The 23,909-nt window shown below is 36.8% G+C and overlaps 2 protein-coding genes across 3 annotated transcripts in view; one reads left to right on the top strand and one right to left on the bottom strand.

Annotated features, from left to right (window-relative positions):
• Positions 1-12,599, top strand: part of mtbp (MDM2 binding protein) — a 75,626-nt gene extending 63,027 nt beyond the window's left edge. For both annotated transcript variants that reach the window (XM_072570936.1, XM_072570935.1), the window contains exons 20-22: positions 808-921; positions 4,719-4,784; positions 10,460-12,599. In XM_072570936.1, coding sequence (XP_072427037.1) covers positions 808-921; positions 4,719-4,784; positions 10,460-10,498 — 219 coding nt within the window. In that variant the 3' untranslated portion in view covers positions 10,499-12,599. The remainder of the gene's footprint in view (positions 1-807; positions 922-4,718; positions 4,785-10,459) is intronic.
• Positions 12,047-23,909, bottom strand: part of sntb1 (syntrophin, basic 1) — a 125,611-nt gene continuing 113,748 nt past the window's right edge. Inside the window, exon 8 of the mRNA XM_072570937.1 lies at positions 12,047-22,944. Within this exon, the coding sequence (XP_072427038.1) occupies positions 22,852-22,944 (93 nt within the window). The 3' untranslated portion in view covers positions 12,047-22,851. The remainder of the gene's footprint in view (positions 22,945-23,909) is intronic.

The following is a 23,909-nucleotide window of genomic DNA, read 5'->3' as shown; positions in this document are numbered from 1 at the left end:
GTACACATGGGACATAACATTTCTATATGTCGAATGGAGCTTGGCTTTCCCTGAACTTCCCCTTTTTTTTTGTCCATTTCTGATTTCAGTTCAAAACTAGGGTTTCACAAGTGTAGTCATGAGAAGATTGAGGGCTGGTTGTACTGGTTTTCCAATTCAAGTCATGGGGTCAGATGCATCTCTGAATCAATTGTGACAGTTAATGTAAGCTTATGGACAATTTGCTGCTAGTTTAGTTGAAACTTTTTCCCTTATGATATTTATCCTGCACTTGACTTTGTTCTAGTTCGTATTTTTGTTTTCCTCAGAAACATTATTTATATCAGTGGGAATTTGTTATGCTGATATGCTCAGAAGTAGAAAGGGACTTATGGAGGGATTTTAAGTGAGGTATACTGCCCAAAGGGTAATGTCTGCACAATAACCTCTGCAGATAGGTGCTGATATTTTGTCACAATGTCTGATTTTTGAAAATAACTTTTCGCAAAGGAATAAAAATAAATCCTAGAGATTTGACACTGTCTATGGGGAGAGCAACAATGCACATTGCAAGTTCAGTCAGACTCTTCTTTGAAACTTGGAGTTTCTAATTTCATAACTTTTTTTTTAAAGATGTTGGTTGACCATCCTAAATTGTGTTACTCTGAGGGCAGCATAACTAAGGTACATCAATTCATGGATCAGAGATAGAAAGCATATTTTGGAATTAATCTGTAAGAAAACATATTTCTTGAATCATTTAAGAACAGGACCTGAGCAGAGAAATGTTCCTTCATTTTAGTTTACACTCTGGTATTTTCTCCTTAGATGCTAAAAGAAGTTGTGGCAAAAGTACTCGAAAATAATGGAATTTCAAAGAAGCATAAATCTTTTCTATCTTGCAGTCAACGTTTGTTTAAAATATCCATGCTTTACCTGAAGGTAAGGTTCTTTAGTCTAGCACTCTGGGCCACCAAAATACAGTAATTGTATTGTTGCAGCGTGTTTAAAAGCCATTAGTCTTTATTTTTTAAGGAACATTTAGCTTTTCGGGGCAACATGTTTGAATAGTTTTTTTTTGGTATTTTAAAGTCAATTAATGTCTACCTCCATTATGCAGTAATCAAGTCTCTATTTTGTTTCACAGTGATCCTTTCATTAGATAGAATGGGCTGCATTTTATCGTCACAAATTGAGTAGGCCACACCCCCTCATATGCAAAATATGGTGTGATGATGTTGGCTCAGCAATTCGAAGTCAACATACCAGTCTTTGTCAGATGTCCAATTGCCATTTTGAAATAACCAATTGACAACCTATTGATCAAGTTTAAAAACCAATTGTGTGCTTTTTTTTCGCTGCCAACTCCGTTTCCCAGGTATTGATTAAAAACTTTTGGAGTACTTTACAGTATATTTGAGGAAGCAACAGAACGCTGGAAGGAAAGGCCTTCCCAAAGGGCTATGGCTGCATGAAGTAGCAAAGTCTGGTGAAGATGATATCATTTCTATGTTTCTTTATTCATTTAATCTTTTGAAGGTGCCTTTCAAAAGTGATTGAGAGTTGGACCTCTAAGTTGGTGACAGTGACCAGTTTCTTGTTCAGAGCATAATTCCCTCTCCAGTGTAATATCCTGGTCTAGGCTGCTGTCTGGGCAATAAGACCCCCTTGACACTATGAATTTGCTACTTTTCTGCCAGGCATCCATTTTTGGTGTTTGCTGAGATATCAATGTTAGAGATGTAGCAGACCACTCCTTTCCATTTCACCACTCTCACTGCCGAAAAATTAGAAAATTCAGGCCAGTATTACCATTAAATTTTCCTTTGAGTCATACAAATGTGAATGTTCACTGGGGACGTTTTGCTTTGGTTTCCTTCAGGTGTATGAAATGTAGTGGTCGGCTTACTGCCAATGTTCGCACTTGCTAGTCACATGCTCAGGATGATCAAAGTTATGTATTTTGTAGAGTCTTTGGTAATGAGCAGCTATAAATGTCGAGGAAATTTTCAGTACTGAAAGAGAAGTCACCGAAGTAGATGTTGAAACCAAATTGGACGTGAATAATTTCAAAATAATATGGGAATGTATGTTTTTTTAATGGTATGGACACATAGTCCTTGGCTGAACATTGAGTGGTTGTGCTGTTTTGAAGTAATCTGCAATTTTCAGATCATCACGGAGATGTCATGTCTTCAAATGTAGATTCTTAAGAAGTTAATCCATGATTTTATTTGATGGAATCTATATATATTATGACTAAAAATTGATGTCCTAACAATAGATGTCAGTTTTAAAACATCTTGTTGAAGATTCAAGCAGGAATGGTGAAGCTTGTGTAAAGAAAGATTTGAATGGATGACAGTGTAGGAGTTTGGAGAATGGGGGGGTGTAAAGTCTGATGACCTTCACAGCTCGCTTGACTACAGTGACAGATCAATCCTTTGACAAAGGACTAGCTTCAAAGAAGACTTTATTTTTTAAATCTGAAAATTCTCTTCTTTAACTATTTATTTTTTGTGGCCAGCAGCTTTTCTTTCAAAGTTAAAATTAACATTTACAGCATTATTTCAATTGTGCCTGTGATGACCCTGGTAATTGTACTGCTAACAATAATATTCCTTGATACAGTATCAATGATATGATGATTTAAATCCAGTCCTTACCTGTGAAAAGAGCAATTATTACCTTCTGCAGGGTGTTGTAAATAAAGCATTTTCAAATTTCCTCTGACTGATGGTGAAAATCACTATGTAATTTCAGATGTCAGTGACAATAACACATTAATATTGGTTAAAAAGTATGTAATTCAAATAGGCAGGTAATCTTCCCCAAAAATGTAAATACTAATGGATTTTTTTAAAGATAAACTAGGAAATTGTAGCATTGCTTTCTCTGTTGATGCTCCTCATGATAGACCAATAGCAAGTATTACGTATCCAGATCCAAGAGTAATGAATGGTCAACTTTCAAGCCATGTGTTGGTGATAGGCAGTCGCTCCAATTCAGAAAAATGTAATTATTTCTTAAATAATTTACTCTTTCATGGGCTAGGTGATCATTTATTGCCCACTCCAAAATACGTTTGCAAATGTGATGGTGAGCAACATTCTTGAATCTAAGGATATTACATTATCACCACTGGTAGATTCCATTTTGTTAGAAGGTAACATTATTATTGCTGCCAACTCGAACCAGAATGTGCAGTATAGTCAAATAGATGGGTAAATCCATGTTCCTGTTCTCCCAGTTCCTGGTCACTTTCACAGGGAACTTCCATTAGAGTTTGGGCTTGTAAGATTGTAGCTCTGATTTATGGATCCAAGGTTCCTGTATTTGCAGTTGTTCAATGGAATTACATTCTTTCCCTTGCATGATGGGACTAAAGTTATGGCACCATATAATTATTCTTCAAACATGGTACTTCTAATTTCTATCATTGAATTTTCAACAAAAAGATCAGTCCGTTGTGTTATTGCTTTGCTCCAAGTTTTAATGCTACTGTTCCTCACTTCCCTTACAAATGTGTGTAACAGACAGAAAATGATAAATGATTCATCAAACTTGCTATATCTTGTCATACAATTTCTGCACACAATTTGTCCATTTTTTTTCCCATTCTATGCACCCATGCAATCTCCTGGGAGACAGTAAAAGGCTTGCTGCTTTTTCTCAGACCCTGAAGCAAGTTTTACTAGTTTAAAATTCTTAATGTATCACTTAAACATGATTCTTTTTGCTGTCCCCCACATCAGCTAGATACTTTCTGTTTATGTAAGTGTTCCAACATTAATCATATGCACATTGAACTACGTTTCTCATCCAAAAGAAGAAGATGGCCCTTGAAGAAAGTCAGTATCTTGGCAAGGAACTGATAGAGGCAATGAGTTGCTAGATCGACAAGTTGGTATGCTCGCCAATAAAATAAAATTCTGTTTGCATTGGGGAGAGTGGGAGGCAATAGGTTAACTTAGTTAACATTTTACTTAGGGTTTATGGGCTTTTAGTTGAAAAGTGTGGTGTTGGAAAAGCGCAGCAGGCCAGGCAGCAACTGAGGAGCAGGAGAATCGACGTTTCGGGCATAAGCCCTCCTTCAGAAATTTTTCAACTCTGGTCTCCAGCATCTGCAATCCTCCCTTTATCCTTTATGGGCTTTTAACTAATTGCTGGCCAAGAATGAAGCATTCAATAAATAACCTTGATGCTAAACCAATTTGGCTAAACATTAACCACCTTGAAAGAGTGAAAGGCATTTAGAGTCCTATTTTTTAAAAATTTTCTTTTATCTGTGAAGCTTTTCTTGTCTTCCTACCTATTATCGTTTGATTTGTAATAGTCAGGGTATATTTAATTTTTTTTAAATAGTTTATCGTTGAGAAGAAAATCTGAGAATTTAGTTTTGCAGGCACAATGAAGGCAAACAGCTGGACAGCAGTAGGAAGGACTACAATATGCATCTTTTCTGTATGATTATCATATAGTTCTGAATAATTAAGTATTTTTATGCATTAATTTTGATTATAAATACAAAAACTTGGTTGAAAAACTAGAATGCTGTTATATCTGAAAATATTGCACCAGATGATATGAGCACACAAATTAGGTGAAGGAGTAGGCCGTTTGCTCATCAAGTCTGCTCTATCATTTGATAGTGGCTTCAACCCTATTTTCGATGTCATGTAAAGTTTTATAAAATGTCATTATATGATTCAGAATTCCCAATTGACTTTTAAATGTAGGATTTAAAAACGTCACGTGGACTCCATGAAGAAATGAAAAAGACTGCAAACAATAATGTGCGACAGGTGAGCATAATTCTTTGTCAACAAGTATCCTAGTTACTGTCTTATTGTCTTATGTTTTGGTTAGGTTCCTCCACCACTATTGTAATGATCATATATGTTTTTGCAAGAACTAACATCATAATCTCATCTCATCTTTTACTTTTATTTTTATTTTAAATGGGATATGGGTGCTACTATCTAGGCCAACATTTGTTGTCATCCCAAATTGCTCATGACAAAGTGCTGGTGAGCTGCCTTCTTGAACTATTGCAGTCCATGTGGTGCAGACATGCCTACAATGTTACTAGGAAGGGAGCTCCAGGATTCTGATTCAGGAAAGAACTGCAATGTAGTTCTAAGTCAGAACAGTATGTGGTTGGAAGGGAAACTTGCAGTTCCCTTGCATTCTTCTTCCCTTCTAGGTAGTAGAGGCTGTGGGTTTGTTAGTTGCTGTTGGAAGGAGTTGTGGTGATTTGCTGCTATGGATCTTGTGGATAGAACTCACTGCTGTCACTTTGCATCACTTCAAAGCTATACCACAAGTGTCATCAAATTAATTGGCAATTTCTTGAATTCGTACCTTTTTTATTCACTTCAATTTATTAACATTGTTAATTAAAGTACCCAGATAACTGGTCTTTTCACGTCTATGATGAAAGAGCATTGTTGCTTGACATTCCACGTGTCATTTCAGGGTGGGGCTGGGGAGGTAAATAAAGGTCAAACGTTGCTTCAAAGGTGATATGGTTCTCAAATGAAGGTTTGGAATTTATGGTGCAAGTCAGATACACCATAACTATACCTGTTCTTAAATGCATACTAAATACTTTCTTAAGTAAAACTTGTAAAATGTTTATTTACTTAGCTCTGAGCGTCAAACCAGATAGTAGCTGAGTCTATGGACTTTAAAAACCAGCCAACTTTGATAGAAGTCAGGAGGGCAAAAAGGGGGCATGAGACCGCTTTAGCAAATGCGGTAAGGAGAATCAAAAGGGCTTTTATAAATACATTACAGACAAAAGGGTATCTAGGGAGAGAATAGGGCCCTTCAAAGATCAGCAAAGCAGCCTATGTGTGGAGCTGCAGAATATGTGGGAGATGCTAAACAAGTATTTTGCATCAGTGTTTACTGTGGAAAAGGACATAGACGATATAGAATATAGCGAAATAGATGGTGACATCTTTAAAATGTTCATATTACAGAGGAGGTGGTGCTGGATGTCTTGAAATGCATAAAGATGGATAAATCACTAGGACAAGATCAAGTGTGCTCTAGGACTCTGGGAATTGATTGCTGGGCACCTTGCTGAGATATTTGTATTCTCTATAGTCACAGTTGAGGTGCTAGAAGACTAGAGGTTGGCTAACATGGTACCACTATTTAAGAAAGAAGGTAAGGAAAAGCCGGCAACTGGAGACCGGTGAGCCTGACATAGGTGATGGGCAAGTTGTTGGAGGGAATCCTGAGGGACAGGATCTTCATGTATTTGGAAAGGCTAGGATTGATGGGAAAAAGTCAGCATGGCGTTGTGTGTGGGAAATCATGTCTCACGAACTTGGTTGAGTTTTCTGAACAAATTGCAAAGAGGATTTGTGAGGGCAGAGCAGTAGATCTATATGGACTTCAGTAAGGCATTTGACGAGGTTCCCTATGAGACTGGTTAGCAAGGTTAGACCTCATGGAATTCAGGGAGAACTAGGATGGTGGTGAAGGGTTGCTTTTCATACTGGAGGCTTGTGATCAGTGGAGTGTCACAAGGATCAGTACTGGGTCCAGTACTTTTCATCATTTATATAAGCGGTTTGCATGTGGACATAGGAGGTATAGTTAGTAAGTTTGCAGATGACCCCAAAATTGGAGATGTAGTGGACAGTGAAGAAGGTTACCACAGATTACAACGGGACTTTGATCAGATGGGCCAATGGGCTGAGTGGCAGATGAAGTTTATTTTGATAAATGTGAGGTGCTGCATTTTGGAAAAGCAAATCAGAGCAGGACTTGTACTCTTAATGGTAAGGTCCTATGGGAGTGTTGCTGAACAAAGAATCCTTGGAGTGCAGGCTCATAGTTGCTTGAAAGTAGAGTTGTAGGTAGATAGAATAGTGAAGAAGGTGTTTGGTATGCTTTCCCTTATTGGTCAGGGTATTGAGTGTTGGAGTTGGAAGGTCATGTTGCGGCTTCACAGGACATTAGTTAGGCCACTTCTGGAATACTGCGTGCAATTCTGGTCTCCTTCCTATTGGAAGGGTGTTGTGAAACTTGAAAGGGAAAGGGTTCAGAAAAGGTTTGCAGGACGTTGCAAGGGTCTGAGGATTTGATCTACAGGAAGAAGCTAAATGGGCTGGGATTGTTTTCCCTGAAGTGTCAGAGGCTGAGGGGTGACCTTATAGAGGTTTATAAATCATAAGGGGAATGGATAGGATAAATAGAGAGTCCAGAACTAGGGGACATAGGTTTAGGGTGAGAGGGGAAAGATATAAAAGAGACCTAAGGGGCAATGTTTTCATGCAGAGGGTGGTGTGTGTATGGAATGAGCTGCCAGAGGAAGTGGTGGAGACTGGTGTAATTGCAGCATCTAAAAGGCATCTGGATAGGTATATGAATTGGAAGGGTTTAGACAGATATGGGCCAAGTGCTGGCAAATGGGACTAGATTAGGTTAGGATATTTGGTTGACATGGACGAGTTGGACCGAAGGGTCTGTTTCCGTGCTATACATCTATGACTGTAAGTATCAGCTTTGTCAGAATATATTTTGTTAGCAAATCAAATTATTTACAAGCCTCCAGAATGAAAGTATTCTGCAAGGTCCCTCTCAAGATTTTAGCAGGCAAATATCCTCGTTCATTGATGCAGGTCTGTGTGCAGCCAATTTGTGCAAGTTAGCCAACAATTACCGGACTTTTGCAGGAAATTCATAAAGGTGGCCGTGGACATTTGTAGAGAATTTTCCATCCTTAGAGATGTGTTATTAGTTCCAAAAATATATTAAAGCTTCACTATAAAATATATCATATAGTTTGAAATGAACAGTAATGATCTTAAAGACCTCCCTACATGTTTGTATATGCAAATCAAGGAAATCATGGGGCTGTGATGAGTTAATAGACAATTGTAGCAGTAGTTATCACAGGCTATCTGCACATATTTCATTTTATTGGCCTATTGATATTAATTTAGAGACAGAAGTAATATTCTGGGGATCCATATTCAAAATCTATATTGACAGATGGTGGAATTTGAATTCAATAAAAATCTGATTTGTGGAGTGTAATCTAATAATGACCATGAAACTGTTGCTGGAAAATTCAAACTTTTCACCCATGTCCTTATTTGGTCTGACCTACATATGACAGTTGAGTCTAAACTGCCCTCTGGCCAGTAAATGCTGGCAGAGCCAGTGATGCCCACCCACATCTGACAGTGAATCAAAACAAAACATCAGCTGGTTCTTGGAAACTAGTGGTTTTGATTGCTATTCCTGAATTATCCATTCTGTTTTTTAGATTTCCGAAATAATTTGATTGCTAATCTCATGAGGTCACATTGCTGATACTATGCTGAAACATGAAAAATTTCTGTCACAATGGCATGCACAGCCATTCAACAGGATAGTCTTTACACAATGGAACAAAATTATTTGATGGCTTTGTATTAGCTACACAGTGGCACTAGTGAAGTGGGCAGGAGTGGAGGAAAGTTATCTGTAAATGCTGGAACATCCTCTCACTTGGAAGAATTGTAGACAGTTGATTTGATTCTAAAGTGGTATATTTTCCATCATTACCACTGTAGCAATATAGGCTTTAATTGCACCTCCACGCAACAGGTATCCAGGATCTCTACGCCTGGTGGATGCTATGCTTCAACATTAAATTGGGCTTCAGACAAATTTGGGGCAATCTATTTCATTTTCTTCCCTCCTGGCGCTGAAGCTTAATTACTGGAGACCTACCACACGAAGCTACTCAGCTAGCAAAGTTTGGCAGCAGCAGAAGTTTTCTTCCCCCATTTCTCACCTGTGGTAAATTTTTGTGTGTGATGGAGGTTGGGCCACAGGAAATCTGTCAGGATCTGCAACCCATTAATGGGGTGGGCAGACAAGAGCAAACTATTTTTTACACAGCAAGTTGTGCCCTGCAAGCACTGTCTGAAAGGGCAGTGGAAATCAGTCCATTTGTAACTTTCAAAAATTTATCCAATTCTCTTTTGAAGGTAAAATAGGTTGCAGAGTTGTGGTAAAGAGTTTGCGAGAGACTAATCTGATAGATCTATCAAAGTACTGGCATACGTCTAATGGACTGAATGTCTTCCTGTGGTGTATGATTCACTGGCTCATTTGTGCCACCTTTGATGGCTTACAGTTTACTCAACCTTCATGACCTTTTACTCACTGAGTCATTATAAACCAGCATGTTCAGCTCTACTAGAATACCTAAAATAATCTGGCTGAATTGCTGTCGTTCTAATTAATAACTTGATGAAGAAATTAATTAAACACACCATAAACCTTCATTTTTGGAAAATTAGGTTTTCAGGTCACGGTGGAGCAATGCTTCACAAGACTTTGTCTAGTTCATGAATTTAATCTGAATTAACAGATCATGTGTTTAAGTTGCTTCTGAAAGTTGTGTAATTTTTTTCCTGTTAAGTTTTGCTGTGCCTAGAAGACATCAGTGTTTCTATATCAGGCAATGAGGAAAACCTCAATTACTTTCAAGAACCAAATAAGATGTAATAGTACCATATGATTTAAAGTATTTTTATATTGTCATATTTTACTTCCTGTTTAATAGCTTGTTTATGTTGGCTTTTTAGTTCAATTTCCCCTGTGTGCACTTATATGCTTTCCTTTGCTAATATCAGTTCCATGGTGTGAACTATTATAAATCATGACTTGTTCTACATTGCATTACTTCCTTTACCCTGTGACTAATTCTATTCTTTCAAGTTGTCTGTCTGATCTCCACTGATGGATGAGTATAAGGTTTCCTAAGCTTGAAAGTTGGGAAGGCTTTATTCTACTCCCTATCAGCTTCTCTTAACTAACCAACTAAAGTTCTTGGTATCCTCTACAAACAACCTTAAACCTCACATCATCTATGTCCTCTGTTTGGTAATCCTCCCGCTGCAACTATGTTAAGTCCAAGATAGACTTAACATAGCTTTTTGTCAGCCTTTAACCTCCACTGTTCATGCTTCAACTAATTGTTCATTGCTTTTGCCTTGCAGGGCAATTATTGACTTCTCATTCTCCCCAAGTAGTTCCATGATATTATTCCACTGTCCACAAGACCTCGATCCTTTCATTCTTCTACTGAGTCCTTTTGATCATTTTCTTCCTGTTGTTTTCATATTGGTGAGAAAACCTTTAGCTATAACTCTCTCTCTCTCAATCTCTCATGTTACCACTTAACTTTCAGTAAAAACAAAAATTTCTGAAAACTCTTCAATCAACTTTCAGTCCTCTTTTCAAACTCCCTCACCATGACTAAGGGACTTATTTATTCCTTTACTAAACAAAAACTTCCATAAAGCACCCTATTGTGATATTTACTGTGTCAAAGGTGTTATATACCTATAATTTCTTGCCACCTTATGTAAAGCAATGATCTCCACACAGACTACAGGATGTCAATCAACAGCAGCAAATCAACAAATTGGTCCATCAAATCTGTTTGCTGTTTCTTGTCTAGGTGATTGACTGGGTGTTAGAAAAAACTGATGTGAAGTGAAATTCAGGATCTCGAACTGGAAACTCTTCCTCAGTCTGCTGGGATTTCACCGAAGAGCTCTTCACATGAAAGAACACAATGTAACCCAAATATAAAAACATGTTTAATTGTGTTACATAGCAACTTCAATAATTTTGTTTTTATTCTGAAGGCTGAAATACTTCGAGGCCAGTAGAATAATTTAGATTTTGCATTTTCTATTTGTATTGAAACTGTGCATTTCATTCCGAAGGCATATATAATCCAGTTAAAGATTTTAATCTTAAATTTTTACCATATTTAAATTTTAAAACTAAAACATGCTGGTTTTTAACCTGATCCATTTTAAACCACATGATTTGTGACGGAACAAAGCTGCCATAAATCCACCCTATCAGTTGCTGTAGGTATGCCAGCTGCATCAAAATCTAGTTTGTTAAATAGTGTAAAATGACTTTGAAATATTATAAGCTTTCAAAAACAAAAAAAATTCGTTTCGTGACAGCAAGCACCCAAATACCAAACACCGAATTAACTTAAAATGGAGGCCATCTTCCCTGTCCTCTTTTAGATATAGGATTTGCCCTGATTTGGTATGAAAGTAATAATCATCGGACAAAGTCCATTCTTTTGATTTTTTTTTTAAATGAAGAATTATAATGTGACCCTGCCTTACCACATCTTGTTAAGTAGCCTTTGAATATTATCTGAGCCAAACAACTAAGAAGCATCCTGTGTCCCTTTATTATAGCTCTCAGGATAGAAAATGTTCTATTCTGGTTTTCCAAAATAAATGCTGCAGCTTAGCATAGAAATCTGTACATTTATATGTACTAGAAGTCTCTAGTATTTTAATGCTATTTTTCGTTTCTACTCTTCTTTTCCCTCAACATCTCCAATAACTTAAGCATTTTATAATCCAAATTGTTGACAGCCATTTGAAAAATGAAGGATAAAAACTGGAATATATCAAAACTGATGATCATTGTTTTAAAAGATGGTACAGCTAAAACGTATGGGAGAAAGCAGTCCAAGTAACATCCAGAGCATCATCTGTAAGTGGAGAATTCTACAGGCTGTTCTCAAACAATATCTCTTGTTTTGGGCTTTTTCTTAAACCTAGGAAACAGTTGTATTTGTAATGTTAATGCAGAAATAATATGAAGACAATGGACAATAAATAAATCTTTAGGAACAATCTCATACGATTTACTTAACAGCCATCACTGAGCTGAACCTGAATCTGTCACGTTTGTACCATGTCTGGACTGAGGCTTTGGACTTGGTCTAAATTACTCTAGACAGTTATCCTGCACTTGGCTAGATGTGATATTATGTGAACTCAAAGATGTTTTTGGAAAATGTCCCTCTGGTGTACCCAGATCATTTATTTGTCCAGCTTTTGATCTGTGGAGGGCAGTTGGTCAAAAATTTGAAATAACTGGTCAAAAGAACATGCATTTCCAACATGGTGATTTTTGTTTAATTGATTATGCTGTAAAATTGTGCATTTGAAATCTAGTGATTCAAAGTAACACTCCTGTAAAGAAGCAAATGAACACACAGAAATAAAGTTTTGATCATCTTTTATTCAATATTCATTTATATACAATCAATTTATCAAGCATATTCTTGAAATGAAGGGAAAAGTCTCATTTTATTAAGTAAAAAGTACAGAAAATGAGCAGGACAATGTTTTGTCGTATATAACACTCAGCAGTTCACAAAATCCAAATTGCATTTTTTACATTAACTGTTTCTCGATTATATTACTGAGATCTGTATGAGTTGGAAAGCTGGATCCTTCAGAAAACTGACGTAACGTTTCCTTGGTTTTGCTGAATTGCTGAGCCCACCAATAAGATTAAAGTTGAAAATTTAGTTCCCTTCCACTATATAGAGTTATAACATTTAATTAGTGGGTCTTTATTCAGTTTATGATATATCTTTGCTGGTGTTAACGGCGAATATTATTTATTGCAAAGACCAAGTTTACTTTAATGCTTTAGTAGATTGTATAGGTGTCATATTAAAAATCAATATATACTGTATCCCATATGCAATTGTCACAGTACTTATTATTGTAAATGAGAACTGAAGGCACATTAAAGTATCAGCTGTGGATTATTTGTCCAAATCTTTTAAATACTTCACAGTAATTCAGTATATCAGCAAAATACTTGTTGGCAAATGCTAGCTCAGATTTGTAGAACTGCTGAGAAACTAGTAATTTGTCATTTTAATTGTGTTCACTTCGAGAAAATACATTTTTAATGAAGTTCTTAGGATCGTCATATCTATCTAATGCATAATTGATATGCTACAAAGAAGCATTTGTAAATGATCAGTAAGTTAATTCCAAATCTGTCTTTCTCTAGTGTTAAATCTCCTGAAATTTTTGGTATTAACCTTCTTGTGTTTAACTCAACATTTGTATTTTGATTATAGCGCATGTGCTAGATATGATTTCATCTTAACCTAAAGCAACACAACAGTTTACACCTAGCTGCTTTCACATTGCCCTTTGTAGAATTGCGAACGTGTGGAATCTGTGCAGTCCGTTGCTTCAAGTAAACATGATGGATTTTCTGAATTCAGCAACCAGGAAGGCTGAGATTAACTGGCCTGCAAAGTTTGAGAATCTAGCAAATATCTACCTGTTAATATCAACTGCACAATATAGAGCCAACTTTCCTTTCCAGTACACTGAAAATGCTTTTATGTACAGTTTATTGTATTGTAAAACTCAGCCAACAAAGTAGAGAGGGGAAAGAGGGAATTCATACACTGAACAGGGATTAGAACAATTAGGGAAGTGTCTAAGTAGTAAATTATTAACAGCATTAGGTTTTTAAGAAACACTTATTTAAGTAGGCTTATGATAGTTGACTGTTACAAAGCCCTGGTAAAGGGAAAGGAGAGGAGATATACAGACAAGGCGAATGATGCAAGTAGGGATATCAGCCTGGGACAAATCAGAATGGTTGTAGAATTGATGGGTACCATTCAGTCTCTGCTGGATCTCTGCAAGTGTAATTTGGCCCAGTGGTTCTGCAAGAGGTTGTAAGTTAAGGTCATGTAAAGGTTCACTGATGCAAAGTTAATATACGAGAGATGAGAAACTAGTTGCGCTACTGTTTATTCTCAGTAATGTAATTTTGTTTTAGAATAGCTGCATTTCCATTGACTGCTCTTGTTAGTATTATCCAATGAAACAACATTAATTCTTGTTCGTAGCCCTTTAAGGTATTATAGACATTGGCATGTAAGTATATCCATAGTGCTGTTAGGAAGGGAATTTCAGGATTTTGACAGTGACACTGATGGAATGGTGATATAATTCCAAGTCAGGATGTTAAGTGGCTTCATAGACTTGAAGGAAACTATGTAGATTATGCTTGTCCCATGCATCTGCTACTCTAATTTCAGAAACACAAATCCCACCAGACTTACCTTCACTTTTAAGTAATTAAAGAAGTCTGCTGTAATCAAATAGATTCAAATTTGAGCACTTGGAACACTTGCCAGATGTTCGCCTCAGTGAGAACTTAAAATGTAAGCAATAGTTTTATTTATTGAAATGTTGGGAATTAATTAATTTAATTTCTGCTACCTTCAGTCTCTCTCCATTAGCTCATGAAACAGCCCTAATTATATTGCTATTAATGCTTTACATTTGTTACACTGGGCATCATTATAGGCTATGTTAAGTGAGATTTCTAGTTTGCAAGATCAGGGAATGAGACCCCTGATGATTTCAGTGGAGACTGCAGAGTTGTCTTTTCACTTGGAATCCTTACAGATTGCAAGAACAGACATTCATACCATCAGTGTGGTGAAACACAGGAAATTAAAGGACACTTAGTACTTTGCATCAACCATCTCCCTTGCTTATTCATCAATTATAATGCATTAAAGGAAATGTGCTCCAAAAACAAAATAACATGCATATGTTTTCAGATCATAATTAAAATAAGTTCATCCTGTAACCTTGCTTTAAAATTTCTTCTTTAATTATTGTTTTTTTTGTTTCATCTGCCCATCTTGCTTTCCTCACCAAATTTGTTTTAGGTTTATCGCTCCACAACTCAATGTTTGTTAGCTTCTCTGGCTCTCTTAAGTTAAAAAGCTTCAAAAGTTCCAGCAAGCCCCTGAAAAAAACTGTCAAAGATTCTTTGATTCTATGACCTGAAAATATTGTACAGCTGGAAACAGCCCAAAGACTACTGCTTCAATGCAACTGACTTAAATTGAATTAGTTTTTGCTATGACATTTTTTCGGTCTAAAGGATTTTGGGGTCAGATTCTGTACCTGTTACTGTTCCTTAATCTACAGAAAAGCTAAGTCATTTAGCCCCATTTTGCTGTCATTTAGTGCTGTAATTGTTGATCTGTATTTTAATTCATTAGAGTCTGCAACCTTTTACTACCCCATTCCTCACAAAAGTGTATTAATCTTCATTTTGAAATTTAATTGATACCCGCACCTGAGAGGGTTGTCAATTTCCACAAACTTTTATATGGAGAAGTACTTCCTTACATCTTCCCTGAATGGCCTGCCTCTCTGTACAAGACTCTTACATCAAAGGAGTCGTTCCTTTCCAACAACCCCATTAAACATCATGTCTACTTCAATTAGAACACTTCGTTATCCTCTATACAGAGGAAAATAGAAATCTGGACTATGCAACCTGTATAATTGTTTTTTTTTAGTCCCCAGTATCATCCTAGTTAGTCTATTCTGCATTCCTTCCAAGGCCACATTGTCTGCTTAAGAAGTAGTGTCCAGAACTGTACATACTACTCCAAAAGTCTGTATAGTTGCAAAATTTCCACTCATTTATCGTGAGAAAATTGGAATTTAATTTTATTCATCAATAGAATGATAGGATATCTATGATGTAAATAGAATCCATTTAACCTGTTGAATGCACTTTAGCTAATTTCCCACCTTTGTCCTTTTCCTGTAACTCTGACATTTTCTTTCCTCCAGCTGGGAATCCAATTTCCTATTGAGGCCACTGTTGAATGTGCCTCCACCATAGTATTGCATTCTAGATTCTACCCATTCACTGCTGAAACATGTTTCCCAATGCCTTTTGTTCTTTTGCTAATCACCTTGAATCTGTCTCCTTTGGTTCTTGATCTTGCTAAAGGGAAGAGAGATTCTCTCTCCCTCTCTCTTCTGTGTGGTTGCAATTCCTCATGATTTTGAGCATTTGTCAAATCCTCTCTTCACCTTTTAAGAAGCACAACCTCCACTTTTTTCAGTCTAGCCCCAGCTAGTACCTCATCACTGGCATCATTTTCATAAATCTTTTCCGCACCCTCTCTAAAGCTTTTACATCCTTCTTAATGTGAAGAAATATCTTTATCCAGAATGACAATGCAAACTCTACCACATGAAGAAATGATGGCGTAGATTCCATTAAAGAAAAAACTAGATAAACACCAGGGAGAAAGGAACTGAAGGATAATTTAATAGGCTTAGATTTCTTTAAAGGCAGATGGGACGAGACAGTTGTAGACATAAGTAGGTGAAATGGGAGCATTTTCAGAATGGGAACCTGTAACTAGTGCAGTGCCATCAGGATCAGTGCTGGGGCCACAGTTGTTTAAGATAAATGACTTGGAGGAGGAAAGTGAACATACCATTTTGCCAATATACCAAGTTTGCAGTTGACAAAAAAAATTGGAAATTTAATGGTGAGAGTGACAGAGTCTGCAAAGGGATATTGGAAAGGCAAAAACTCACTTTGATGGAATATAATGTGGGAGAATGTATATTGTCAAGAATAGAGAAGTTGCATATTATTTAAATAGTGGAAAAACAGAGATTTGGGAGTCCTCGTGCACACTAAGTTGATTCCGGGCATGAAGGCATTTTCTTGTGAGATTAGGTTGAGCAGATTGTATGAATTGCAGTTTAGAAGAATGAGCAGTGATCGTTTTGAAATAGAAGCTTCTTAGAAACTTGACAGGGGAGATTTTGAGCAATTGTTTCCTGTTGTGGGAGAGTCTCAAAGTAGAAGACATATTTTCAGAGTAAGAGGTCATCCATTTAAGATAGAGGAGGAATTTCTTTTGAGAGTATTGAATCTCTAGAGTTCTTTACAGTGATTTGTGGTAGAAGCTGGACCATTAAATATATTCAAGGCTGAGATATACAGATTTTTATCAGTAAGAGTTATGGAGAAAAGGCAAGAAAGTGAAGTTCAGCATCATCAGATCTGCCAGGATCTCATTGAATGGCAGAGCAAACTTGATGAGGTACATGGCATACTTCTGTTAAATTATATGGACCAGATGAACTGAATGACAGACTTGTTTTGACACTACAAATTTCACTTCACTATTTAGCTCCTAATAACAACAAAAAGAAATCTATAGGATGATTATGCCACAGAAAATGACTGTTCTACCTATTCAGCCCATGCTGGCTCTGTAGAGCAAGTCAATCAATTTAGTTCCTTGAGAGCTATCTGAGATGCCTTGCAAGTTTCATTCACTCAAGTGACCATCCAATTTCCTCTCGAAATCATTGTCTCAACTTCCACCACCCTCATGAATTTGATAAGTTTGTCATTCAAACTCACTCAGGCTGATAGGTCCTATTATGATTGTCTGGTAGATTTTTTTTTTAAACCCAGGAATTTGTAAACATGGAAACACCATGGACACTGGTACCTGCTCAGAATGGGAATTGTTGGCACGTGCGGCCTTCTTTTTCTCTGGATGGCAATTATTCTGTCCTTAAAAATATAATGTTGCTTTAATAGTGTATGTATACTTTTGTCCACTGTATTTAAATCGGCCTTTTTTTCTCCCCTTACCCCAAACAAACCCTGACCCCATCTTGTATTGTCCCTTCAACTTATGCTGTTACCAATGCTGTTCTAGCAGGTTTTACGCACCTGATTCTTCACAATATTTGGAATCATAATCAATCAAATACATCAATTGTCTTTTTTTTGTTACATCACTACAAATTTAAGTAGATCAGCTCAGATCCTAAAAAATGCTACCAAACAGCATTTTATTTTTTAAAAAGTCAAATAGCAATTAGGATTTAGGAAGAATGCTAACTTGATTGCCTTAGTGGTATTTAGTATAGTTTCTTTTTAAACCGATGACCACCTCAAATGTTATTTTAAAAAAAACAATAATTTGTAATGCTGATTTAGTTGAAAAAAAAAGCTTGAACAAGTTGCACCAATCATAAAATTTGACTTTGAATCATCAGATGAAAAACTAAACACAATTCCTATTTCTGTGCTTGCTCTTTTCTTTAAATTATCCTTTGGTTTTAAACTGCTTTTAAAAGGAGTCGGGAATTCTTTCTTTTCTTCACAACTTGTCAGCAATGTTAACCTTTTGCAATTGTCCAATGCTAGAAGCACTGCAGCCTAATTATTTGTGTTTCTGGATTAATTGACATGGATAATAAATTAGTTGCTGTGGGGGTTTTAATTTATACATAAAATATATAACTAAACAATGGCTGAGACTTTAAAAGCTGACCTAGGTTTACAAAAGCCTTATAAAGATCGAGAAGAATGCAAATAATTTAAAGTATACATTTGTAAGTGGTCAAAAATAAAAAGACATGTTAATAGTCTGTGAATTATTCAATGTAGCTTTAGTGCAGTGACGATGTTAGTTTTTGCAAAATAAATTAGTGCTGTTTTATTACTTCTATTTGTGTTTGTTTTACTACATATTAAGTTCTGTCTTTTAAGATCTTGGAAGTGCATTGTAAAAAGGGTCGAGTCAGCACAACTTTGTTAAGCAGAGGTTGTGCCTGACAAATCTGTTAGAATCTTTGAGGAAATAATGAGCAAGTTCGACAGTTTTCCAGAAGGCCTTTTGAGAAGAGGCTGCTAAATAAGATAAGAGCTCATGGTATTAGGGGCAAGGTAATTAGCATGGATAGAGGACTGGCTGGCTGGCAGAAGGCAGAGAGTGGGGGAAAAAATGGTCTATTTCAGGATGGCAGCTGGTGACCAGTGCTCAGTGTTGGGTCTATAACTATTTACTTTGTATAGTAATAAAGCAACTGAGGGCATTGTTGCTATGTGTACAGATGACAAAGATAGAGGAGTGACTGGTAGTGTTAGGGAAATGGGGAGGCTGCAGAAGGACTTGGATAGGCTAGGAGAGTGGGCAAAGTGACAGATGGAATACAATTGGGGAGGTGTGAGGATAGGCACTTTGGGCAGAATAGAGGCGTAGACTATTTTCTAGGGAAAGACTTTGGAAATCTGAAGCGCAAAAGGGACTTGGGAGTCCTCATTCAGGATTCTCTTAAGGTTAACATGTAGGTTCATTTGACATTTAGGAAGGCAAACGTAACGTTAGCATTCACTGACAGTACAAGAGCAGAGATGTACTGCTGAGTTTGGATAAGGCTTTAGCCAGACCACATTTGGAATACTGTGACTAGTTCTGGACCCTGTATCCAAAGAAGGATGTGCTAGAGTTGGAAGGAGTTCAGAGTGGTTTACAAGAATGATCCCTGGATGAAGGACTTGACATACAAATGATTGAGGATTCTGGGCCTGTACTTGAATAGATTTTAGAAGAATGGGGTGGGGTTCTCATTGAAACTTACGGAATACGGAGATGCCTGGGTAGAGTGGACGTGGAGATGTTTGAACTAGTAGGAGAGACTAGGACCCAAGGGCACAGCCTCTCAGTGAAGGGATGACCCTTTTGCACTGAGATGAGGAGGAATTCCTTCAGCCAGAGGGTGGTGAATCTGTGGAACTCATTGCCACACAGAAGGCTGTGGAGGCCAAGTCACGGAGTGTATTTAAGATGGAGATTGTTAGGTTCTTGATTGGTCGGGGGAGAAAGCAAGAGAATAGGTTTGAGAAACAAAACAGCCATGATCAAATGGTGAAGCAGATTTGATGAGCCAAATTGCTTAATCCTGCTACTATACCTTAGACTTGTAAGAGATGTACTTCAAAGATAAAGTCTGTTCGACCCACTGAGTCTACAGTGGTCAAAAATAACCACCGAACTATTTTAATCCCATTTGCCATCACTTGGTAAATAGCCTTGTAAAAAGAGAGAAAAATAGAGTTTAATGTTTCAAGTCCAGCATGGCTCTTCTTCTGAACTGATAGGTGTTGGAAAATGGTTTCTTTTTAATGTGCTTTTGACTAAGATGAAGGAGGCAGATGATGGAAGGGTGCATTGAGCATCCCCTTTTCTATTTCACTTCCATTAAAAACCCTTTGTCTTTTACACTGGGCCTTTCCACTATCTGCCCCCTTGCTCCTCCCTCACCCTTTTTAAAAAAATATACTTTTGACAATGTTTTTGAACATCTTTCAGTTCTGAAGGAGGATTCCTGGATGTGAAACATTTACTCTGCTTTCTCTCCACAGATGTTGGCAGGCCAGCTGAGTTTCTCCAGCATCCACAGTACAGGTAGTTCTCCTGTAACACCAGCTGTGTTCAGCAAAACCTCGCTTAATATAAACAATGGGGCCTCTGTGAAAAGAGATGTTAGGGGCAGTCCAGCAAAAAGTATTGCTCAATTGCTCAAAAATCATCGAAAACTCTAACGCAAAGTATAGCACTGCCTGAATGAAAATATAATTTCATTTATCAATGAAACAAAAGAAAATTTAACTGTACATTTTAAAAATATTTAATGCAGGTGCAGGGGTCATCATGGTGCGTAAGGTAGACTCCCTCATTCCTGTTAAGCAAGCTGTATCATACTGTGCTCCTTACACTCAAATTGCTTTGTAATATCTAGCTTCTCTTCCAGTGTTATAGCCTCTCTTTTGGAATAACCACCCACAGTTTTATCACCAGGATGCTTCTTGCTAACATGCTTGGTATTCTGCCCTTCCATTTTTTTTCAAAAAAGGGATCATCTAGGACTAGTATACCTATCACAAGAAGCTGCCCAATGTATCGCTCTCAGAAAGCTGCTCTCTGTACCATACCTCTCACAGAAAGCTCCTCTTTCGGTGAATGTGCAGAACGTCACGGAAATTTCACAGATGTCGCTGCACTTGCAGAACGAGGCGCGCGAAACAATCACTGCTGGAATTGCGCTATTACAAACACAGGTAAGTGTTCTCGAAAATACTGTTCCTTAACTCCTCAGCAACATTATAAGCAAATCACACTGCTGGAACATGCGTTATCTGAGAACTATCTATTTTGCTTTTATTTGAGGAACTATTTGACCAAATTTTTGTTCACCTGTTGCAATCTCTCCATTTGAGCTTATCGTCTGATGCTATTTCCTGAGATTCTTATGAAGTGCATCAAACATTTTGTTGTTTTAAAGGCATAATTAATGTAAATATGACTTCTGCTGTTTTTGTCACACATTGCATGGTTAAAATGGACTGGATGGCCTTCTCTATGTTCATCTCGTGATCTTGAGCTTTTTAAAGGAAACTGCATTCATAACAATCCTGTGATTGTATTCATATCAGAAGAGGTAAATGCATTTTTCATGAAAAGAATGTAGTGCTACAATGGCAATATGCTTGAATTAATCATTAAAATATCTTAATATACATTTATTTTAGATTACTCAGCTTTAAGATCCGGTCTATAAATTTCATGTTAACATGCTGTACAATAATAGTCAGTTATTAACAATTTGAATTGTTATTAAATATAATTTAAAATGTTGAACTGCATTACATTTTCCTTCTTCTCCTCTAAATAACCCAAAACATGGTTTAATGGTAGTTTTGCACATTGCTGTCAAGAGCAACTGATCTCGGCTAAAATGTTAGAAATTTATTCTACTAACGATGGTTGTAACTAACTCTAGTTTAAACAATAGTAGCCAAGAGAACTTATACATCTGACTAAGTATTTAAGTCCAGACCAACAATCATTTTTGGAGAGGTGGGGGAGGAGGGAACCTATTAACCTTACTATAAAACTAAATTATTAATCAATCTGCTGAGGATAACAATGGCCCCAGTTGTATATAAAAAAAACAGCTTTTCAGTGAAAAATCAGATCAGTTGGAATTGTTAATTTGAGTGTAAAGATTGTTGAGCATCGCTATAAATAAAGATAGAGGCAAGGTACCACCTTCCTACCTTCTGTTACCTACTTGTGCTGTCATTTCTTTCCCTCCTGCACAAGCGCATGCGTTTTTTTTCCTATCACAAACATAGCAACTGGACATAGCGATCATCCGAAGGTATCCTTTACAACTAAAGGGAAACATTCTGAATTATTATTGGTTGTTCTAAAAGCAACCTGGACGTAAACCTATAAGTTCAAATGGATCACTTTGTAAATAAAAGATTTTCCTGCCTAGCTGGGATTGGTTAATATCTATGGAAAGGAAACTTGAACGTGGGGGTACAAAATGGACAAAAACTCTACCTCACAGGGAACAACTGAAACTGACTATTCACCTGCCCCTGCCAAATTCTAGGCCCAATTTGTTTAAACTTATTAACCAGTCATTTTGCCAGGAAGAACTCAACAACTCAATAACTTGGAACATGGTCAAACTAATGAAAAGAAAGACTTGTGTTCACTAACATTACTTTCACAGCCTCAGAATCTCTGATTTTCAATCAGAAGTACACCTATGAATTAACAGCATAGTTGTGTTGTTGGCAATGGAACAGCTGCTTTGTGCACAGAAGCACCCTCAACAATGACAATTTGTTTTTAGTGATGTTGGTCGAAAGTTAAATATTGACTTATTGTTCATGAAAACGTTAACAGTTCAGAATTAGTTTTACATGACAAAAGCACTTAACACAAATCACGATTCATCCAACACAAGACTATATTAGAACTTTACAACTGGGCAAAACCAAAGAAGTGTAACATTTACCTCAACTGTTTGCTGTTTGATTGAGTTTAACATAATAAAGAAGCTTCAATTTCTTCCACAAGAAACTATATGAATTAAACTTTGCTTTCATTTCATACACTTATAAAATCTAATCGATTGCTTATAGAAACTTTGAATTATATGAAAGATTCACTGATAGGTATTTTCAATTATACAATGGGCAAAACAGAATTAACAATATAGCTGCAAACCTTTTTTTAAAAAAAGATCTTAGAGTTTGTGGAAAAGATACTAATATTTTTCTACTGCCAATGATTGTACAAATTTAGACTTTCATAGCATCATTGAAAACAAAGTTTCTTGTTATAAAAGCAACGAGATGCCTTTTACGTTTGCTTCAGATTGTTACAACTTTCTCTATTCCATTAAATAAACTATTTGTCTGATTTTATTAAAGATTAAATACTCCTGCCTTTACAGACTCTCCCACCACCCCCTCAGGCTGACTCATAGCAGTTGTGTAAGATCTTTCCAAGGAGAGTTCCTTCACTCTGCAAGTGTTTCCATTTCAGGCTAGCAAGCCAAGTCGCGCAATCTTTGCTGAAAGGAACGAATGAATGACAAAAACGATAGGTTTCGGGCACGAGTGAAGATCCAACTGCTAGACAAGGACAACAAAATAACAAACTTGAGTTTTTAAAAGAGAACTTTCAAAACTGTTAGAAAAGGTATTTTTTAACCTCAAAAGGGAAAGTCCCTTGTATTTTGAAAATTAAACGTTTTAAACTTTGTATCAATAGTTAGCCTTTTCTACAATACAAAACATAAACCAGGTGGACTGCGGAACATCTGTGTTCAGTTCCGAGCTCTAATGAAGAGCCATCTAGACTCAAAATGTTAGCTTGCTCTCTGACCACGGACACTGCTTGACCTGCTGTGATTGCAAGCATTTTTTGTTTTCAGTACTTTAATTCTTTCTTTCCCTACAGATGGTGCAAGACTTTAAGTGTACAACAAAAACAAAGTAATGACACAATACCTTTGCAAATCTAGTGGAAGCACAATTCTTTAACATCTCAACAAAATGTGACAATAATGTTAAACAATGCCCCGACCAAACCAGTATTGGTGAGTAAGACTCAGCAAAAAGATTAGCTGATTTGCTTGACGTTTGAAAAATGTTATGCTGACACCAAATATAACTATGAAATTAGCCATTTGTATTCTACTGAATATTCATACAGTTGCTATTAGTGAAGGTACACACAGTATGAGCTGGTGCTTACATCATCAACTTAAAATATCTTATGGTCCCTCATGGGAGCTTCATCAGATAAAATCTGATACTGAGTTTCATATAGGGATATTAAAGATAGGTAACCAAAAGCTTAGATAAAGTCTTAGTATGGTAAATAGATCTGCTACCCTGCCAACACACACAGAACAGATCCACAATGCCCCAGTCTTGGCCAAACAGGCTAACATAGAAACCAGACATAGGGTTTTAAAGGAGTGTCGAGAGGGGAAAGGGAGAGACAGTCAAAGAGATCTAGGGAAAAGTTCTAAAGTTTAGAGTCCACACAGGTTTGGCAATTATATCCTATGGTGGAATAAAAGAAATTAGTT

This window comes from Chiloscyllium punctatum, chromosome 5 (genome assembly GCF_047496795.1).
Source record: "Chiloscyllium punctatum isolate Juve2018m chromosome 5, sChiPun1.3, whole genome shotgun sequence".
In the NCBI taxonomy this organism is placed as follows: domain Eukaryota; kingdom Metazoa; phylum Chordata; class Chondrichthyes; order Orectolobiformes; family Hemiscylliidae; genus Chiloscyllium; species Chiloscyllium punctatum.
The sequence above is the reverse complement of the archived record's forward strand: the minus strand, read 5'-3'. Positions and strand labels throughout refer to the sequence as shown.